Genomic DNA, 20,389 nt, shown 5'->3' with positions numbered 1-20,389 from the left:
TGGGATTCACTTCAAAGCCTCACTCATCTTGTTCTAACACAGAAATCACTGTCTTTTTTTATCCAAGTGAAACTCTAACAGACAAATTCCACCAATCTCCTGTTTACTGGCATCTCCCCTATGTCATCTTAACAGACCTGTAAGTCCTTATGAACATTTCTGAAAGCGTTTGAAAGACGGCCAGCGTTTGAACTCATTACAGCTCCCTGTCCAGAGACTTTGGGAGCGCACATATAGGTCAGAATCTTCACACGGCCGTTGCCATGGAGCTCTGCAGTGTAACTGGGTGAGGGTGAGAATACAAGAACAGGTCAAAGAGATTTCTGCCATTTTAAGGCTAAAAATACAGCAGCCAGATGTGGCCTGAATGTGATCAAACAGAATTAGTGACTCGTAGAATCATTTGCTTTTTGTGTGTTTAATATATTTTTCATTTACAATTATAAATATTAACAAAGTGGATCCAGCAATGATTTTAAAAAAAAGGTTGAAGTAGGTCAAATGTATGTTAGACATTTTATATACACTTACCGGCCACATTATTAGGTACACCTATTCAACTGCCAGTTAACACAAATATCTAATCCAGCAACTCAATGCATGTAGACATGGTCAAGACGATCTGCTGAAGTTCAAACTGAGTGTCGGAATGGGGAAGAAACTTGATTTAAGTGACTTTAAACGTGGCATGGTTGTTGTTTGGGCTGGTCTGAGTATTTCAGAAACTGATCTACTGGGATTTTCACGCACAACTGTCTCTAAGGTTTACAGAGAATGGTCAGAAAAAGAGAACATATCCAGTGAGTGGCAGTTCTGTGGGTGAAAATGCATTTCTGATGCCAGAGGTCAGAGGAGAATGGCCAGATTGGTTCAGCTGATAGAAAGGCAACAGTAACTCAAATAACCACTCGTTACAACCGAGGTCTACAGAAGAGCATCTCTGAACACACAACACATTGAACCTTGAAGCAGAACGACTACAGCAGCTGAACACACACCAGGTGCCACTCCTGTCAGCTAAGAACAGGAAACTGAGGTACAATTCACACAGGCTCACCAAAATGGGATAATAGAAAAAACGCCTGTTCTGATTCAGAATTTGGAGTAAACAACATGATAGCATGGATATTTCCGGCAGGATAATGCACCATGTCAGAAAGCTCAAATCATCTCAAACTGGTTTCTTGAACATGACAATGAGTTCACTATACTCAAAGAGCTTGCACAGTCACCAGATCTCAATCAGGATATTCACATCATTGAAGTGCAGCCGATAAATCTGCAGCAACTGCGTGATGCCATCATGTCAATATGGACAAAAATCTCTGAGGAATGTTTCCAGCACCTTGTTGAATATATGCCACAAAGAATTAAGGCATTTCTGAAGGCAAAAGGGTCTTTTTCTTCTCTCAATCAGTGTTTTTTCTTTTATCTGAGTGAAATGTAAAGTACCTAAATTTCGGGGTGGTAGAGGTGGAGCAGAGGTGGACATGGTGACTGGTGAGTTGGTGTTGATAATGGTCCCATAGGTCTCGTTGTTGACCAGGTTGGGCACAAACCGCTGCTTGTCTTTGACCATGTCTCGAGCGTCTCGTGCCAGGCTGGCCGGACTGGGCTGAAGGGAGTTACTGCCCGGTGTGTAGCAGCTGATGGGCCTCTCGTCCCGCCGGTGAGGACTGGACTGTAGACACAAAGGTCATAAGTGGGACTGGGTAAACACATTGAATATTAAGAAAGAAAAAAATCACAACAAAGATTTTGCAAGCAAAACAAAAATGAATCAACATTTTAACTATTGAGATGATTACAAAGCACTTATTTGGTCAATTTAATATTTGGACATTAGCAAAATATGTGCTTTGAAATGCGGAATCAGTTCAAACTATCTAAGCAAACTTATTAAAAATAATCCAATATAATTCTTTATTGTGTTAATTTAGTTAAAACAGCATTGAAAACATGACTTGATTTTTACTATATTTTAATCTACTCTGCCACAATAACTATTTGATTGAAAATGAAATATTACTAAATATGTACACACACTAAATTAGGCATTAGCTAATACTAAATATCTACACATATACACACAAATATAGTAGTCAAGCAAAATCTGCAATCCGCATGCAACCAAAATACTTTTTCCTCACCTTCTCATCCAGATCTTCATCACTCTCGTCCAGGTCTTCATGCTGAAGCCTCCACTCGTACTCCACGTGCACATGAGCATTGAACTTCCCTGCAAGTGCCTGGTTCAGCTAAAAGAGAGACAAGCATAGCATAAACAACATCTTACCATCTAGGCCAGTTATCTCGCATATTAAACTACAAGAACTTTGTATGTACAACATGACAGCTCACCAGTTCCTCACACTGCAGGTGTTTGAGTCGCCTGGCGATGTCAAGCGGGGTCTCGCCAGCCTCATTAGCTAAACATACACAGAAACACATTTCAAGAGGAGGAGACACTGGTTTGATACATTTTAGAAAGTACCGCAGTCGCCAAGCCGGAAAGAATGAGGTTCCCAACACATTCTGTACTCTCGGCTTCCTGTGCTGAATTTGACTTTACAGACAAGACAAAGCCAAGTCGATCCAGACAGCTTGCTCACAAAAGATGCTGGCAGGGATCTGAGAGAGGAGATTCCCTGGCACAGATTCATTCACCCACCCACATACATACACACGCAGAACCCGCTAGGCCACATATGACTCCCTGTTATCTTTTCTTCCCATTCTTGGTGGACAGATTGTTAATGACAGAACAACAGAATTACAAATCACCACACTAACTTTTCCCAGCAGTCAAAATAAGGACCCTGGGAATCCTTAGAGACATCATGAAAGGGATCCCGTCAATATGTCACACCCAAACTTCCTGTTTCAACAGGGACTACAGGAGATTTGGTCTGCTGCATACCGATGTCTATAGAGGCTTTTCCTCTCAGCAGAAGTTTGAGACACTCGCTGTTGTCCGTCAGGCAGCAGTAATGCAGCGCTGTACTTCCTTTAGCCGTTTGCTTATCCAAGTTTAAACTGAGGGGAGAAACACACAATTTTGCCCGTTTAGAAAACATTAAATCTCACATTTCCATTCCAGGCACAGCTATAATTGCCTCTTTAACATTCAAAACCAGCACTTTTAAACAGCTTTGCTCAAATCAATGACAAAAAAGCAGTTCATTCAGATTTAGCTGGGTAGCATCAGTCAGCACTTGGTCAGCAAAGAAGGGAAATAAACTCGGGAAAGGTGTTTTCCAGCCTCTGCTCGGCTGTCTGAGTCTTGCCTGTTCTGGGTGAGGAAGTCTATGATGTGAAGGGAGGTTCTGTCCACCAGTCTCACGGCCAGATGAAGGGCTGTCTCACCTTGTTCCTACCACACCAAACAAACAAACAACATGACATTTATACAGTAGCTTGGGTTTCTGCATAAGAGCCACTCATGATCGAATAGACCATGATATTTTGGGTATATGTGAATTAACCATGATATACAGAACACTTATGTAATCTTTCGTGAAAATGTGGATTGTTCGGTTTTATTTAATGTCATGTATTCATGTGAAGGAGTTTTGCATGTTCTCTGGGTTCTGTTTCCTCCGGGTTCTCCGGTTTCCCCCAATCCATAAACAAGCAGTATATGAGAATTGGAAACGCTAAATTGTCCGTAGTAGGTGTGAATGCGTCTGTGTGTGAGAGTCCCAAGTCACAATATGGGCAGGGTTGGGGAACGACCTGGCGACCTACCCCGGAAAAATCATCGGCAAGAAAATTCATTGACATCTCACATATGGCGAGAGAATCACCAAGAGTTGGATACGACTGAAATGGTCATAATGATGATGATTCATGTGAAACTTAAATATTTATTATACTCAAAAGCACACAAATTTTCTGCAGTTAAATGCAAAATATTACTGAATACTTGTTTTTCATGTTTACAAAAAAGTACCATGAATTTCCTCCAAAATATCACAGTAACGGTTACTAATGTAAATTCATATTAAATGAGTAAGGGATCGGATTCAAATAGTGCAATATATATATTATTTTACTACTTAAATATTTTATTTAAATGCCAATGTATTAGATAAATCCACATAAAAATAAAAAAAACTACTGTAATTTAATAATAAATGAGTAAGGGACCACATTTAAATTCAAAACACAAGTAAATTTTTTATAAATTTTTTTTTATTTTTTATTATTATTAATGAAGTAATTTTATTTCAAAGTATAAATTAAATAAACATTCAAATCCACATTATCTATACACATACATACAGTTGTGGTCATAAGTTTACATACACCTTGCAGAATCTGCAAAATGTTAATTATTCTAACAAAATAAGAGGGATCATATCGTATTTTACATAAAAGATGTTTACATTTAGTCCAGAAGACAAAAAATAGATTTATTTATAAGCATGCATTTTGTATGATCCCTCTTATTTTTGTTAAAATAATTATATATATATTTTATTTTGGTATTTTAACACAAACTATGATTACCATGGTAAATGTTTTAAAGGAAATAACTGAATAACTCTTATCAAATCCGAGGAAAGATAGCAACAGACTCACATGGCCATTGGCCAGAGGAATCGGCTCCATTAGGTCGACCCCCTCAGCGTACACCTGAATGAGAGAGAAAATATCCCGGGCCTTCACGGCATCACAGAGCGTGTGCAGTTTCGACAGCGCGTCAGGGCATTTCTTACGAGCAAACCGCTTCTCTGTGTACTTGGCCATGATAAAGTCTTTCCTCGCCTGCCTGAGGCATTAAAAGGAAATTAAACAAGAATGAATTTGCACAAAAATACAACATCAGTGATCACAAATTCCCAAAGAGAAACGGCTTACATGTCACTGGCTGGGTTTGGTTTGATCACGTCTTCTGCCGTCAGACAAGCTTCCATGATCTCATTAAATCCAGCATTCCCCACGTTCTTGGCCAGCTAAACACCACGACACACACATGCATGCAAACACACGCATGAAATCAAAACAAAACTAATTGCATTTAGCAACTCTAAAGTACCAACAAAAGCATTTACTCAGGGTCCATTTGATCTGTTTTGTTAATTCATAATATCCCAATCAGCCAAACAATGTCTCTTGGCACTCAATCAGAGACCCGAGGCTTTTTCACTGTGGCTAATAGTTCTGCAAGTCTTGTGTAATTGCTTTAATGATCCTAAATTGCTGGCCAAAAAAGCTTTGGGCTGAAATCATGCGTGTGGAATAACTCCCAAATAGCCCAAGTGATTTAAGCAAACCCTATAAAAATTTCAAGCATGAAGGCTGAATTGAAAGAATCCAGCACAAACTAAATAAATAAACCCAATATTAGGCTAACAGCAGCAGTGCTGGGGAATCTGTGAAATCAAAGGCCAAGCACTAACCAAGAGCTCGGAGGTGCTGAGAACATCCAGAGTTAGAGACTGGATTCTGGAGTAGTGCACACCCAACTCCCGGTGGATCCCTGAACATTCGATACAAGTCAGGATGCCCAGGTTGGTGGAGAGCCACGTGGGACCTGAGGGAGAATGAGAGAGGAAAAAATACTTTAACAGAAGCTGTCAATCAAGAATGTGTAACGTCGAAATGGAATTTAAAAGATGAAACGGCTAATCCTCAATTCCCACAATGAATGTCAAATAGAGTTTTATGATCAATTATGCAAATTGCTGGAGCGAGCAGTTAGCACACATACTCTAAAATCTCAATCTACTGTAGCTTGCAACATTTCTTGATCCCAAAATATCCAGAGGTGTTTTGGGAAAGGTAAAAAAAAGAAAATCCATAATGATGATGATGATGATGATGATGATAATAATAATAATAATAATAATAATAATAATAATAATAATAAATGAACATTATTATATTAATTAGAATAATAAACAAATGTTGTTGATATCACTGTTATATTTAGGGCTGGGTAAAAAATATCGATTTCTCGATTTTAATCGATTCTCATTTTTACGAAACAATATCGATTCTTAAATCCCAAGAATCGATTAGTCATCCTGTTTTCAGTTGATGAATGAATGGATCATTGTTGCGCGCATCCCATCCAATAAATCGCAATAATCTTTGTGCTTTATTATTGATATGAAACAAAGTCTCAGATTTCAAATTATGTCCATTTTCTTACGAAATTCAAAAACATAATTACCGTTTTGGCGCTGTGGCGTGAGATCGCTCTGGCTCTAGAGAAGCAACGGAAGCAACTCTTCCGCCTTAATAACACCAGTTACAGCGCGAAATAAACATGAATGAGCATCTGAAAGTGTGTTAAAAGATAGAGTACAACTTATCGAAGTCCGTATCATGTGACATGGAATCGTTAAATCAGTGTTTCAACCGTGCAAAGACGTTAGTAAACAATGTCATGTAACGTCACGTTTACCTCAGAAAAAACATATCCAGTGACCATAAATTATAAACTCGTTAGTCAGCTAGAAAAGTTAACTCTAGAGAGGAGCATTTTGTTAAATATATGCACCATATTATATATTCATTATAATTTTTAATGTTCTTCAATATGTAATGCATGTTTGAATAAATCTGGAAAGTTTTTTATGACAGCCATCATTTAAAATTTTATATAATTTCATATAACTTTATTATTATAAAAATAAATAAAAGTGTATTTTAAGTGTTTGTATACAAATCAGTTAATTTTTACCTTAAATATTACAGTAGGCTAATGAAGCCTATAGGCTACAACTGACTACCATGGCTTACAGCATTAGTTAAGAGATTTGTTTTCCTTGAGAAAATTTGCAATGTATTGTACCTGATAGCTAAAATAATCGATATTGAATCGAATCGAATCGTAATCGAAATCGAATCGAATTGCAAGCTTGTGAATCGAAATCGAATCGAATTGTGAAATTTGTGTCAATACCCAGCCCTAGTTATATTACATTATTATATTTGATAAATTGATCAAATTAATTTTATATAATGAGGTACTTTTGGGAAATAAATAAAATTACATTATATAATTATAATAATAGCAAATAATTATTATTATATTAATTCGAATTTTAAATTCTACCATATAACCATATTCAATTTAATTATATATACATTTTTTTGTTGTCGTATTTATTATTAGTTTTAAACAAATATTATTATACTAATTCGAATTTTTAATTGTACCATATTACCATATTTAATTTAATTATATAGTATACTTGTATTATGTTTACTGCATTTATTATTATTAAATAAAAAATAATAATGAATATGTTAAAAGTATTGTTATCATTATTATTATATTTAATAAATGTATTAAATTATATAAGTATGTTATTGTTGTATTCATTATTATTTTTTAATTAATGTAATATTTAATAAATATTAAATAAATGCTGCTCTTATCATCATCATTTTAAAATTACATTATATTTAATAAATCAATAAAATTATATAATAAATAGATAAATAAATTGTTACTAGCATTATTGAAATACATTATTATATGTAATAAATTAATTAAATTGTATACTTATTTTTATTGCTGCATTCATTATTAAACAACAATAATTATAATTATAATAATAATGTGAGAATAAAGACAGATGAAGTTCAGCCTTATTGTCATCTTCATTTATATAGCGCTTTTAACAATGTAGATTGTTTCAAAGCAGCTTTACAGAGATAAAGAGATTGTGTCAGTTTCTTTTTTTTTCTTCTTTTTTGACAGGTTGTTTTGTTACGCAGGGCTTTTCTTTCCTGACAGGTCCAAACAGAGCAGCATATGCAAATTCAATCATTTTATCAGAGTTCCTTTACTACCAACTTCCGCTTTGTTCTTCCTGTGAGACAATTCAAAACAGCCCCCCCTCCCTCTTTCTCCACTTCCTCCTTCCTGTCGATGTCCAGGTTACTCACCGGGAGCTCCACAGTCACAGCAGACGTCGTTCCCCGCCATCCGCTTGACCTCACCCAGGATGGCCTTGGTCAGCTCCTGCACAATGTTGTTCTCTCCAACATGCTGGTCTCCCTTAAAGGCGTTGTTGAGCGCCTCCTCCTTGCTGTTCTGCAGAACTGAGATCCATCTGAGAAGAGACGTGCATAGTTAGCGCAAAAGCTGCAGTATTTTGTAGTTACTTTGAGTTACTCTAGAGAATGTCATATGACAGGTTTCAGGACATGACAAGGACGCACAGCACACACAAACACACTTACATTTGACACTCTGGCTCATCATCTGCCTGGAAATGATACGTTCTGTCATCTAAGAGAGAAAGAAAAGAGAAAGACTGTTAGATCAAAGGACAAATAGATCTTGGAGAAAACAAAGTGACTAAAAGATCTGCCCTATATTTTGAGTACAACTCTGAGCAACAATCACTTTTCACACTGATTTGAACCAAAATTACAACAAGGTCCAAATGTTATTATATTTATTTGTCGCAAAAAGTGTGATATCCTACATGAAACACTACAAATAGACAGCACTGTCATTAGGTTGTAATAAACACTCTACGTTGTCCTGGCAAGTTTGATCCAACTTAACTGGCTTGTATAACATTCATACTTTATATCCTATGAAATTTCCATAAATTTTAGTATTGTTTGTATACCAATATAGTATTCATTATTTATTAGTAGTGTTTATTAATATTCTGAATTAGCTTACATATTGATTGCAATTTTAGTTTATGTTTTAGTCATTTTAAAGTTTAGTTTGTTTTTTAATATTTTTTATTTAGCTTTGATTTATTTTTATTTTTATTTCAGATTCTAGTTTGTCATTATGTTGCTTAAACTTAAAATCTTCTTTCAGTTAGTCGTTTAAGTTTTTATCTAATATTTATAATTTATCTTATATTTTTTCAACTTTAAGTCAATTAACAAAAACGTTTTTTAATAGATTATAAAATTAAAAAAATCTACAGATTTCATTAAATAGGGTTATTTCAGAGGCTCTGCTGTTTTGAATACACTATCTGAAAAACCTTTATTTTTTGCACTGTTTACATTTACATTCTGTACCATTTGTTTACATTAGTTTATATTTTTGGTATGGGTGTGTGTGTGTGTGCACTTTTCGAATGAGAGACTAAATTTCATTGTATAACTATACAATGACAATAAACGTATTCATTTCAATTCAATTCTACTGAGGAAGAAACGCTTGCATTTCCCTCACAAGAGTGCCACTGTGAGAATCCATTTGGAATGAGGAAAACTGGAAAAAAAACATAAGAGGATGGGGCAGGCAAGATAAGCTCAAACTCTCCCACTCATGGAGCGACACATACTGAACTTGTTTTTCTCTCTGACATTAGTTTCCTGTGGTTAGATGAGATGTTAAAGGAAGCACAGGGACATGGGAGAAAGTCCCTCAGCCAGGGTCACTGTTTCCTCAGCCAATATTTCCTCATAGATAACAACAACAACACAGTTCAACATTCTCAGCTAGGTCTTTAGCAGCCAGGTTTTAACTACGTTTTACAGATCTCCCAAATCGGATTTATAAACGTGTGTGAAGTAATTGTGACGGGTGTAACCGTACGGGAGATGAGGTCGAAACTTTTCTTCTCCTCTGGGTTGTGCTTCACCTGACAGGTGAGAAGATTGAGTTTGGCAGGAGGTCTGTTAGCCTGAGACAGAGAAGAGGAGAGAGAGAGAGAGAGAGAGAGAGAGAGAGAGAGAGAGAGAGAGAGAGAGAGAGAGAGAGAGAGAGAGAGAGAGAGAGAGAGAGAGAGAGAGAGAGAGAGAGAGAGAGAGAGAGAGAGAGAGAGAGAGAGAGGGAGAGAGCACATTTCAGTTACAGATAACATTCAGCCCAATACACTATCCTAATACCATGCTTGAGTGTTTAACTCAGGGATGAATCCCATAAAAACTATCAAGAAAATGGAAAATGTACAGGTCCGGTTTGTTTGTTGTTGTTTTTTTTAGATTTCTGCGTTTTGTCGCGTCCAGTGTAGAGAATCTCAAGCTGTCGCAGCATGAAGCGACAACTGTAGTGTCAGGTGTAGACATGGTGTGATACAAAAAAAGTCTCATTACTATAATGCAACAAATTATGATTTATTATTAACTGTGAAATATGCCCGACGAGGTGTCCATTGTCAGGTATTAATGGACGACGGCGAGGCGTGAACCGTCCGACGCGCAGCGAAGTCCATTAATACCTGACAGTGGACACCTCGAAGGGCATTAACCCGCTTATACCATGGTCACTTGCCAAATAACACATTTTTAAAACATTAGTTTATATTTTAATTAGTTTTACAATCGAAATCTAAAGTTTTTACAAACAATAACTTGGTTTCCCTGGTTACGCCTGACGGTTTATTTACTAGGTGTCCTCTATCACTTTTTAATGGACACCCTGCAGCCAATCAGAATCGAGTATTCACCCAGACCATGGTATAATTATACATAATGGTTGGATTTGTTGCACTGGATTTAATTTATACTGATTACATTTTTATTTTTACATTGCACTACAGTATCTTTTTTACTTAAATACAGGAAAAACTACACTCTTAAAGTAATGAGAATCTAACAAGAATAATTACACGAAAAGAACATTCCAACTCGCACACAAAAAAACCTAATGGTCCTTAAACAGGATTCATTTTCGTTGTGCAATATTTTGTATATTTTTTCAATTTCTTTTAGTTTTAATTAGATTCACTCTCAGACTACCAATATTTCACATTCACCTTTATAAATCCCTTCAGAAATGTACGTGTATTTGGCTTTTTTCGTACATATACAAAATTGTCATAACTCAGCTGTTAATTGCTGCCCTTCTTTAAAGTGATAGTTTACCCAAAAATTAATTTCATTCGTTCATCTTCAGAACACAAATGAACACGAGAATGAACCTCACTGGTTCTTGCACGTCAAACGAACATCCTTGAGCTTCCATTTCCCACAACTGATGTGTGAGTTGATGAATGTTTATATGTCGTTCCAAACCCGAAAGTCTTACAGGTTTGGAACGACATGAGAGTGAATGATTGATGACAGAATTTTCATTTTTGGGTGAACTAACCCTTTAATGATCAGCCACAGCAAGAACATGCTGATGTTTCACAATAAGACCACAGATTTAAAAGCTCCAGTAAAAGGTGCAGAACAACAACTGTTGAATTCCTCTTTTATACTACACTTCCTGTAATCCTCTCGCCAGTTGTCTTGGTCTTCAAATCTGAACAGCACTGAAGCCAAATGAAATGGCCCTAGAAAATACACTAGAATGACTAATGATGTTCACCAAGTGGCTAAAAGCCTACTGAGTTAGCACTGCACTAATGAGGAAACTGCCCTGATTTATCAAAGATGATTTCAACTACCCAGATGTCCGTTAGTGAATGTACAAGCATATGAGCACGGAAACCAATCAGATATGAAGAAGGTCAGATGCGGTTACGTACCGTCCCGTGCGAGATGGTCAAATAACCGTTCTTCACTGTGCACTTTCTCTTCTGCCACACTTTCCGCAACCTGAGGAAGGAGGCAGGAAACAGTAAAAGTCACATCAACATACAACAAAGATTTAAACACACCTCCACTGCTCTAAATACATGATCAATTATGCAGGATCATGGACTTTAGTCGCTGTAATGAGTGTGCATTAACTCACTAATATGGCATTTTAATGCACACTCTGTTATGTGATGCCAAAATATGATTACCCATCGCTCTTCTTGTAAAGGTTCCCGCTGCGCTCTGTCCCGTGTTCTTTGTTGCCCTGAGGCTGGTGTAGACTGTAGGTGGCGCTCTGTCTAACCTGTGAGTCCTGTGAGGAGATGCAGATATGTAAGTGTATTCTCTGTACACACAGCAGCAGTGAACCACTGGCATGTCAGCAGTCAGAGGAAGCGAAAAGCTGTGTTTTTTTTACGGCAGTGTTGTCACTCCAGTGAGGAAATGGGAGCAGTGGGCTTCGAGCCTCTCCAGGGAGCTGAGCTCATTTGGAAACGCACTGTTTTGGAACACAAGGCTCTGAGCCAGTAATGAGAACGCTTCCATTTTAGTACTAATGTTTTGAGTTGAGCGAAAGAAAATGCGCTGTATTCTGACGGTGTGTGCTGTAAAAAGCTCGGCTTAAACATAGTGCCATATAAATCAGGGTTGGATAAAAGACATCAGTGGCAACATTGTGTGAACTACACTCAGAGCCTTAGATTTAATCTATTAATCTGCATTGAATGTTTTTTCTTCTACATTTTGTAAACAAAAGGCAAATGCGCAAATATGTTCATGTATACCAAGTAGGCACTTACTCTCCTAGACTTCGTTGCCAAAGGTCGGTAGCATTAAAGAAGAGAAGAGAGCATTCTTTAGACAGGTTATTCATACATTTTGCACACCAAACTGAAAACAACACTCCTACATTCAGTAGGAATGCATCAAACTCCAAACTTTGGGTAATACCAATAGCCAGTTATTTGTATGTTATGGTTGATAATCAATCAAAAAAATAAAAAATAAAAAATAAAATAAAACCCAAACACTTAAATTCACACTTAAAGAGTTAGTTCACCCAGTCTCACTCTTAGTTCACTCAATCTCTGAAATTTAATTTAAAATGTCTTCATTAATGACATTTTTTTTGTTAGTTTTTTGGGTGAACTAACCCAAAAATTGAGAGTAATATGCTGCTTGAAATGGGAAAAAATAGTCAATGTCATCCAAATAAGACCATGTTGCTTACTGGAAAAAAAAAAAAAAAAAATAATAATTTAGAATTAAAAAACCACGATCACAAATATATTGTGTAACACTTTAGTTAGTAAACAAGGCTGTTTAAATTGTCAGAAACCACATGATCACAGATATATTGTACACACCTATAGTAATAAACACACTCAATAAATAAAATATATAGGTTGAAAACACTATGATCCCAGATATATTGTGCACTCTTATAATAAACAGGGCTGTCAGGTGTAACCCAGTAGTGTAATAATAAGATGGCGGGACAAATAAAACCCTTAGTTGTTCACGTGGAGTTAAGAGGATTGTTAACTTCTGATTATTTGCATTGAGATTAAATGTGTATAATCTCTTAATGTCTGTAATCATATATGCCAAAGCTACTTGCTCAAGAAAACACTTAAATGTCTCGAGACTGACTAAAGTTTAAGGCATACCTGTCAACACTCCCGTTTTCCCCGGGAGTCTCCCGTATTTCACACCCATCTCCCGCCCCCCTCCCGTTTTGTTATTTCGCCCGTGAAACTCCAGTAATTTGTAAGGCCCAAACGTCGTTATATGAATAAATCACATCAATATATTATTCAAAGGTTGTCCAGTTGCCAGATCTTGTATGAAACCCATCCTACTCGTGCAATCAACACATCATACAAATTTCAACCCATTTGTGAGCTCAACCAGGCAACCTACAACCCAGTTGTGCCGTCGATATCTGCGCAGGTAGTAGACGCGGGAAGTTGAATAAGCGTTACTGGTAGAAATGGGAAAAGTCTCAGTGGTAAGTAAATATTGACGCAATTAACGCAGCATCCGTTTTTTTCTGTCATCCTTTGGCTGCATGGCGTTACATTATATGATGCGCTTTTATTCTTGCTAATGCTCTTAAACCATTCAAGCCATATCTTACTTGTTTTATAAAACTTTAAAAGCGGAAAGCGCATCACTCATTCCTGGGAATACACTTGACATCGCAGCCTGACCTTGACGGAAATAAATATCCCACGCCAAAAGTACCAGAGAAAAAGTCTCAGCTGTGCTCAGATTTGTAAACCGTACAGTTGCTTTGGTTTTTCAATCCGTACCCGTTTCGCCCCGTGGCTCAAAAGGGACACAACAAAAATAGGGACACACGAGAAAGCCTAAATAAAATGCAAAATTTATTAACAAAATAAAACTATACAGAAAAAAAAAAAAACTACGTACAAGATATCAGTGAACAAATTAATAATCCGTGCACGCTTTCGCAATTGTCGTTTTGTAAATCGTTCTTTTGCAATAGTTGTTTGTAATATTCAGTACCTGTGAAAAATTGTGAAATACTGTTCCAATAGGTGAAGTAACACAACAATATGCTGATTGATTACATAACAATATTTGGATGTAATATTCAGTTCCAGTGAAAATCTGTTAATGGGAGTATACACAGGTGATGTGTGATATTCAGTACCAGTAAACTCCACTCGCTGGAACAGTTTCTTACAGTAACTAAATATCACACAACATCACCTGTTCAGTTTTGCAAACTGTAGCCTACTCACAGATTTGTGGCCTATACCTTATTTTAGAAATCTGTTTTTCTGTATATTGATTTGTTGTGTATTGTTAAGATGAATACAACTGTCTTAACTGAATTTTTCTATGATTTGGCGATGGGGTGTGTAATGTATAGATGACATGAAATCGCATGTGGTTGAACTGAAACCCCCCCAGGTCTCCCGTATTTTGGTACCCAAATGTTGACAGGTATGGCTTAAGGGTGAGAAAATTGGCAGGAAGATGATGCGGTAGAGGTTGATCACCAGTTCAATGCAATGTTTATTGAGAGAAGGACTGAGCAGAAGTAAAACATTTTAACCGATACACATCAAACACATCACAGAGCACTGTGAATCGTGTTGTGGTCTTTCTATTGCGGTGAATTGTGAGAGATTTGATTTGAGAAAGGACTAACCTCCTTCTGCTCCACTTGCAGAGATGTCTTTAGCACGTCCCGTAACTGGGTTAGCTGCCTGCGTTCTTCATCTTGTACCTGTTTGATCTGAAGACATAATCAGAAGTGGAAACAGAAGTTAAAAATGAGAACTGATCTTGAGATCAGTGGTGTGAGCCACTTTAGGGCCCGGTATGGCAATGCTTTTTATCTGTGAATCTCTCACCGAGTGCAAGTCTGTGGCGAGCTTTTCTATTGAGGGTTTGAGGTTGTCCACTGCTTTGAGACCATCCTGAAAGAAGCTATGACAGAAGACAAAATGCCAGTTATTTTCTAAATAATTAAACACAGGCTCCATTTCAGTTCAAATTGAGGACTCAGTTGAGTCCACTGGACTCAATTGAGTTTGACAATGTATGGACGAAAAAAGAAAAGGAAAGAAAAAAACACTCTTTAGAACACAATATTTTTGTTGGTGTTCCACAGAACAAAGAAAGTCATAAAGGTTTGGAACCACATGTGAATGAATAAATGGTAAATGAGTTTCATTTCTGATTGAACTATCCCTTTAATTGCTTTAAACACCCCTTAAAATATAATAAACTAGTGAGCTGCCTACCTACCTACCTTTTTTTTTTTTTTTTACGTTTTGCACCTTTTTATGCCCAAAAATGGTGTTTTAGGGCCGATACACACAGAATGCATTTTTGAAGGTCAGTGGAACAGTAAAAAAAAGCATGCTCTTGAAACGCCATATACCCCGCCTCCTGGGAGTCTCCTGCAATCTTTTTTTAAAAAGATGAACAATTTAATTTGTGGCCGCATTTTTAGAATGTGACACGCAAAAGATGCGAGACGCAAATGCAAGGGTTAAATATGTCCGTCTTGCACGTGTTCACATAGAAAAACAATAGAAAAGTAGCGCTGTGTTCTGTGTGAACCGGCCCTTATGATGGCCATTGTTTAATACAAACGTTGGCATGTGGCCAGACTTACTTGCACTGTGCATGAAAGTATTTGATGAGATTCTGGAGCAGGTCGACACCTTTCTTGATCTTGATTTCGTTGACTTTGAGGAGGTACTGTAACAAACCAATGGAGGAGACTGAAGCACACACTGCACAGGAAGTGCCTATTACAGCACCATAATAGGATTCTCCAATGAAATTAGTCTCTTCTGACCTCACACATCTGAAGCTGAAAGAAACGGCGCTCCTTTTCCATCTCCTCTGCTATCTCCGCTCCACTGATCTCAGTCCGGATCATTCCGTGCTGTCGGGCGTGCTCTTTTTTCTCCTTCTCTATTTTAGAACTGCGCCAAACACACAGACGAACTTGAAAATTCGGACACACAAATACAAACACACGCACAGGAAACACTCATGCAGCAGGGCATTCTTTTCCATATGCTCCAGCGGCATATTGTACCCCACGTTACGGATGCAGCATTTCCTCTGTTGGGAAGGATTCCAGAGAGAGCCTCATGCGTTTGGTTTAGGCCATTATACGCTCTCAGCTCCAGCGGCCGATCATGAAGCAGAGTGGCCATTTCTGGAACCTCTGCTTTCAGAGTTTGAAGCCTAGCATGGAGATGTGATCAGGAGATGGCTGAACACTAGAAGCCATTTCCAGTACAAAACATTTCTAGTCAGTGAAACTAGAAAAGGTAAAGGCAAAAAAGGATTGCGATAAAATGCATCAAGCGCTGAATGAAGTGATGTGTTAGCATGAGAAGCTGCCTCTGACAACAATTTTGATTTCTGTATTTTAGTGATGAGGAGAAGCCAGACTATTAACTTAAAAAAGGCTTTTTTTTTTTTTTCACCCAGAAATATAAATACATTTTAGGATGTTTACACGACTGATGTACTAAACATGGAAAAGTTTTTCCTTAGCGTTTTTTTTGTGTACAGGCGATAACATTGTAAAAATGATCCCCGTTCACACGGATCCACGAAAACGACTAAAAACGCTGTATTATGCATGTCAGGCCAGTAGTTGGAGATGTCACTTTGTAAAGAAACATTGAAAATGCATGCACATGATGTCACCGTTTTTACAAATTTGAGTTTTTTTGAGACGATAATGGGGTTATTCCCAAAACGCTGTTTTCATGTAAATGAACAGTCAAAACGCATACGTTTTCTGTATTAAGTTGAACATGGTGTTGTGTAAATGGCCCCTTAGTGGTTGAAGGGATTGTTCAGCCAAACGAAAAAAAAATGACTCACCCTCATGTCATTCCAAACCTCTATGCACATCTATCCTCTGCAGAATACAAAATATGTTATTTTTAAAAAATGTTTTGTTTGGTTTTTGTTTCGTGCAATGAAAATCAATGGGGTTCAATGTTGTTTGGTTCCCAATGTTCTTCAAAATATCTTGTGTGTTTCACAGAAGACAGAAAATCATACAGCTTTGTTAGAACATGAGGGTGAGTAAATAATGAGAATTTTTTTTTTGACAAACTATTCCTTTAACTACACTTTTTGATAGTGTTACAGAAGATCAGCTGTTTAAAATAATGTAGCTTTTCCAGAAACCTGTGGAATTTTTTTTTGCTTGCAGTATTACGTAAAAACTGTAATGTCAAGTCTGATTCACTTTGAGTGAACCTGTTCTAACACTTACTTAATGGTTCCAAAGAAAACTTTAATTCAATGAACCGTTTCAGAAACTCGCTGACTAATTTGCACTACTCAATGTTTCCACAAGTCCATTGCAAGGTTTTCTTTTCTTCTTTTTTTAATCTTTTTTCTGTAGTCAAACTTTTTTTGTGGCTAATTTCATTGCAAAAGCCAGGTAACAATAAAAAACGTAAATATGAAAGCCTATTTAATATTTTTTAAGCTAACATTTTTCAAAGTAGCTTCCCCGACAATGATTACTTACAATGAGGTATTGCATTTGTACATCTGACAGATGGAAGAAATGAGTCTGAACAGACTCCCTCATGCCAGCACATCACTTCCACGGGTGACTGTAAAGAACAGTCCACCATTTTTACTGAAAACAAATCATGTTCAATATCAAACCAGTTAAAAATAAATTAACATAAAATGGTGGAGTGTTGCTTTCATCTTTGGGAGAAAGAAACACACGCAAACGAAGTAAATATGAATCGTGATTTGATGTTTCCTGCTGTTCACCTGCTCTCTCGAGGCACCACATTTTTTTTTTTTTTTTCATATTCTCTGACTATTACACAAACACAGCGAGATCTCTAGCATACTCATCAGCAGGACATTTGCACTAATGAAGCTTGCCACGCAAACTGCAATTTGCGAGAAAGCCGAAAGCTTTGCACAGACACAGAGATTGAAGAGAACTCAAACTGTAGTGGTGGTGACGATGAAAACCAGTTTAATGGAGTTAGGGCCAGTGTCACATTAGAGGCTGGTTTTGTTTCTTTCTGTCTGGAAACATGAAGGTATCGGTCACAATCAGACACCGGAGATTATATCCAGTGATGGGCAAGTGAAACATGTATTTGACTGAGCCAAACTGCCGATGATGGAAAACAGCAATGATATTTATAAAGACAGGACCATAAAAAGCACCTGCCTTTAAAGGTAAATCAATTAATCAAATGTGTTATAAGAAAATATATTACCCTTTCAGTAAAGAATGTCCCTTGCAGCTTGGGAAATATATAAGAAGTGCTCTATAAATGTCATACATTGTGGCATGCAGAACAATCAGTGTGATAGCATAGGACAGGAAGTGAGGTGGTCACAATGACAGCTCATTATCCAGAGTGCTGGGCGGCACTGATCCCTCATTTTGACACTAGGGAAACTGATGCTTCCTTTCAATTTGATTAATTTTCAGACTAAGATATAAACATAAGTAAACACGCATGAATCAATGGTTTTAGATTATTTGAAAATGTCTTACACTTTAGTCTCATAGTCTTTCCAGGCTTTGTCAAAGGGCTTCTTGAGATCCTGCGAGAGAGAGAGAGAGAGAGAGAGAGAGAGAGAGAGAGAGAGAGAGAGAGAGAGAGAGAGAGAGAGAGATAGAGAGAGAGAGAGAGAGAGAGAGAGAGAGAGAGAGAGAGGATTTTCATTAGACAAACGTATGACTCAACTTTCATTTTGACTTCCACAGTGTAACCCAAATAACTAAAGAAAAACAGGCCTTGCAACAGCGTTGTCTCACAGAGCTAGACGTTTCACTATCAGCATAATGTCTGGTCCAGGTTGTAGAATTTTATGCAATGTTTTTTCCTCTGAACATCATGATATGCCTTCAGCATTGCCATACAATTCGATGTTAGCTCATTGGCTGTGTTGAATGCATTGAGGAACATTAACGCAAATTATCAAGATTGTTTAGACTGGATGCATCAGCCAGCCAATCAGATTGGAGCTTGTGTTTTGCACAAAAATGGCAATGCCGTCTGAGGCTTAGATTAGCAGAATAGTGGCATAAAATCACCACTCATTTGCCAAACTCAGTGTGCATCATCACGCATGATGTCATGCTCATAAAGAAAGTACCTGATATAATGCCAGTTGCTGCTTTTTGTAATGACATCATCTGAAAGCTTTAGGGAAATTCTCTGCTTGGACAAACAGAGCGTTCTGCAGCAGCTCTACCGAGGGTTTACACTAATAACAGAAGGCTGTGTTTGCAGAGGAACTTCCTAAGAGTCCTATGCACTCTGCTAATGCGCTTCCATAACAGATGTTACACGCAGCTTGAGTTTTGCAGAAAACAGTCTCATCTGTGCCAACAAAATGTCTCAAGTAAGAGGAGTTTGACAAGAAAAATGAGTTCAAGAACACACATCCAAACTTGAATCATTGTAATATGAATTAGAAGAGACAGGAAGTGTCGTGCCCATTCAAACAGAGATGTGATGTGGCAATTTTTTTAATTTAAATTACATATATTGTATGTCTATACAGGGGTTGAACAATGAAACTGAAACTCTGGCGAATATAGTGTTGGAGGTTTCATGCCTATATATGCGCGGCCTGGTGGCCGATCTTCACCAATTTCACATTCCATCAGTAAAAGATGAACAATAGCACAGATGTACATAAAATATTGCAATCCACACAACATAATGGGAGAGTTCAACAGAGGACAAATTGGTGTGCAATTCGCTGGCTCATTTCGCTCATTTGCTGGGCTACAATATCATGGCATCCCCTACTGTGCTTGATGGAGGCGTTACTGCCAGGGACTACAGAACCATTCTGGCGGACCATGTGCACCTAATGGTTCAAACATTGTACACTAAAGGTGGTGCCGTGTATCAGCATGATAATGCACCAATTCACACAGCAAGACTTGTGACAGAATGGTTTGATGAACATGAAAGTGAAGTTGAACGTTTCACATGGCCTAAATTTCTTGAGCCACTTTGGGGTATTTTGGAGGAGCAAGTCAGAAAATGTTTTCCTCCACCAGCATCCCATTGTGACCCTTCCATTGTTTTGGAAGAGGATTATATTTGTATCAACTTTTGCACCCAATAACATCACATATTATATAGACTTCTATATTCGAATAATGTCTTCTATAACCGAATACTAAAATGGTGGTTAGATGCAGGTCTAGTCCGCTGCTGTTTTTAAGACCATTCTTGAGGTTTGAATTGGCACATTTCTGACATTAAACACCGTTTTGAGCTGAACTATAAATCATCATTCCTCACCACACAGCACCAGGGAACATGTCTCTAACAAGCTGAGTCACAATGCCATCACCTGGACATTGAGACCGCATCATCTATCAGCCAGAGGG

General features: G+C 37.5%; 1 protein-coding gene across 4 annotated transcripts in view; it reads right to left on the bottom strand.

The window, feature by feature from the left end:
• asap2a (ArfGAP with SH3 domain, ankyrin repeat and PH domain 2a) overlaps positions 1 to 20,389 on the bottom strand; it is a 60,623-nt gene that overhangs the window by 5,259 nt on the left and 34,975 nt on the right. For 2 of the 4 annotated variants that reach the window (XM_079854404.1, XM_079854406.1), the window contains exons 5-23: positions 18,530 to 18,579; positions 18,246 to 18,272; positions 15,815 to 15,944; positions 15,629 to 15,714; positions 14,859 to 14,934; positions 14,654 to 14,740; positions 11,679 to 11,782; positions 11,418 to 11,487; positions 9,539 to 9,626; positions 8,206 to 8,254; positions 7,909 to 8,075; positions 5,406 to 5,539; positions 4,864 to 4,958; positions 4,585 to 4,774; positions 3,288 to 3,373; positions 2,921 to 3,036; positions 2,362 to 2,429; positions 2,151 to 2,258; positions 1,453 to 1,681 (exon numbers count right to left, since the gene is read on the bottom strand). In XM_079854404.1, coding sequence (XP_079710530.1) covers positions 1,453 to 1,681; positions 2,151 to 2,258; positions 2,362 to 2,429; positions 2,921 to 3,036; positions 3,288 to 3,373; positions 4,585 to 4,774; positions 4,864 to 4,958; positions 5,406 to 5,539; positions 7,909 to 8,075; positions 8,206 to 8,254; positions 9,539 to 9,626; positions 11,418 to 11,487; positions 11,679 to 11,782; positions 14,654 to 14,740; positions 14,859 to 14,934; positions 15,629 to 15,714; positions 15,815 to 15,944; positions 18,246 to 18,272; positions 18,530 to 18,579 — 1,960 coding nt within the window. The remainder of the gene's footprint in view (positions 1 to 1,452; positions 1,682 to 2,150; positions 2,259 to 2,361; positions 2,430 to 2,920; positions 3,037 to 3,287; positions 3,374 to 4,584; positions 4,775 to 4,863; positions 4,959 to 5,405; positions 5,540 to 7,908; positions 8,076 to 8,205; positions 8,255 to 9,538; positions 9,627 to 11,417; positions 11,488 to 11,678; positions 11,783 to 14,653; positions 14,741 to 14,858; positions 14,935 to 15,628; positions 15,715 to 15,814; positions 15,945 to 18,245; positions 18,273 to 18,529; positions 18,580 to 20,389) is intronic. The other 2 variants (XM_079854405.1, XM_079854407.1) reach the window with 1 other exon arrangement.

The sequence above is a fragment of the Squalius cephalus genome (genome assembly GCF_949319135.1).
Source record: "Squalius cephalus genome assembly, chromosome: 20".
NCBI classification, from domain to species: domain Eukaryota; kingdom Metazoa; phylum Chordata; class Actinopteri; order Cypriniformes; family Leuciscidae; genus Squalius; species Squalius cephalus.
The sequence above is the reverse complement of the archived record's forward strand: the minus strand, read 5'-3'. Positions and strand labels throughout refer to the sequence as shown.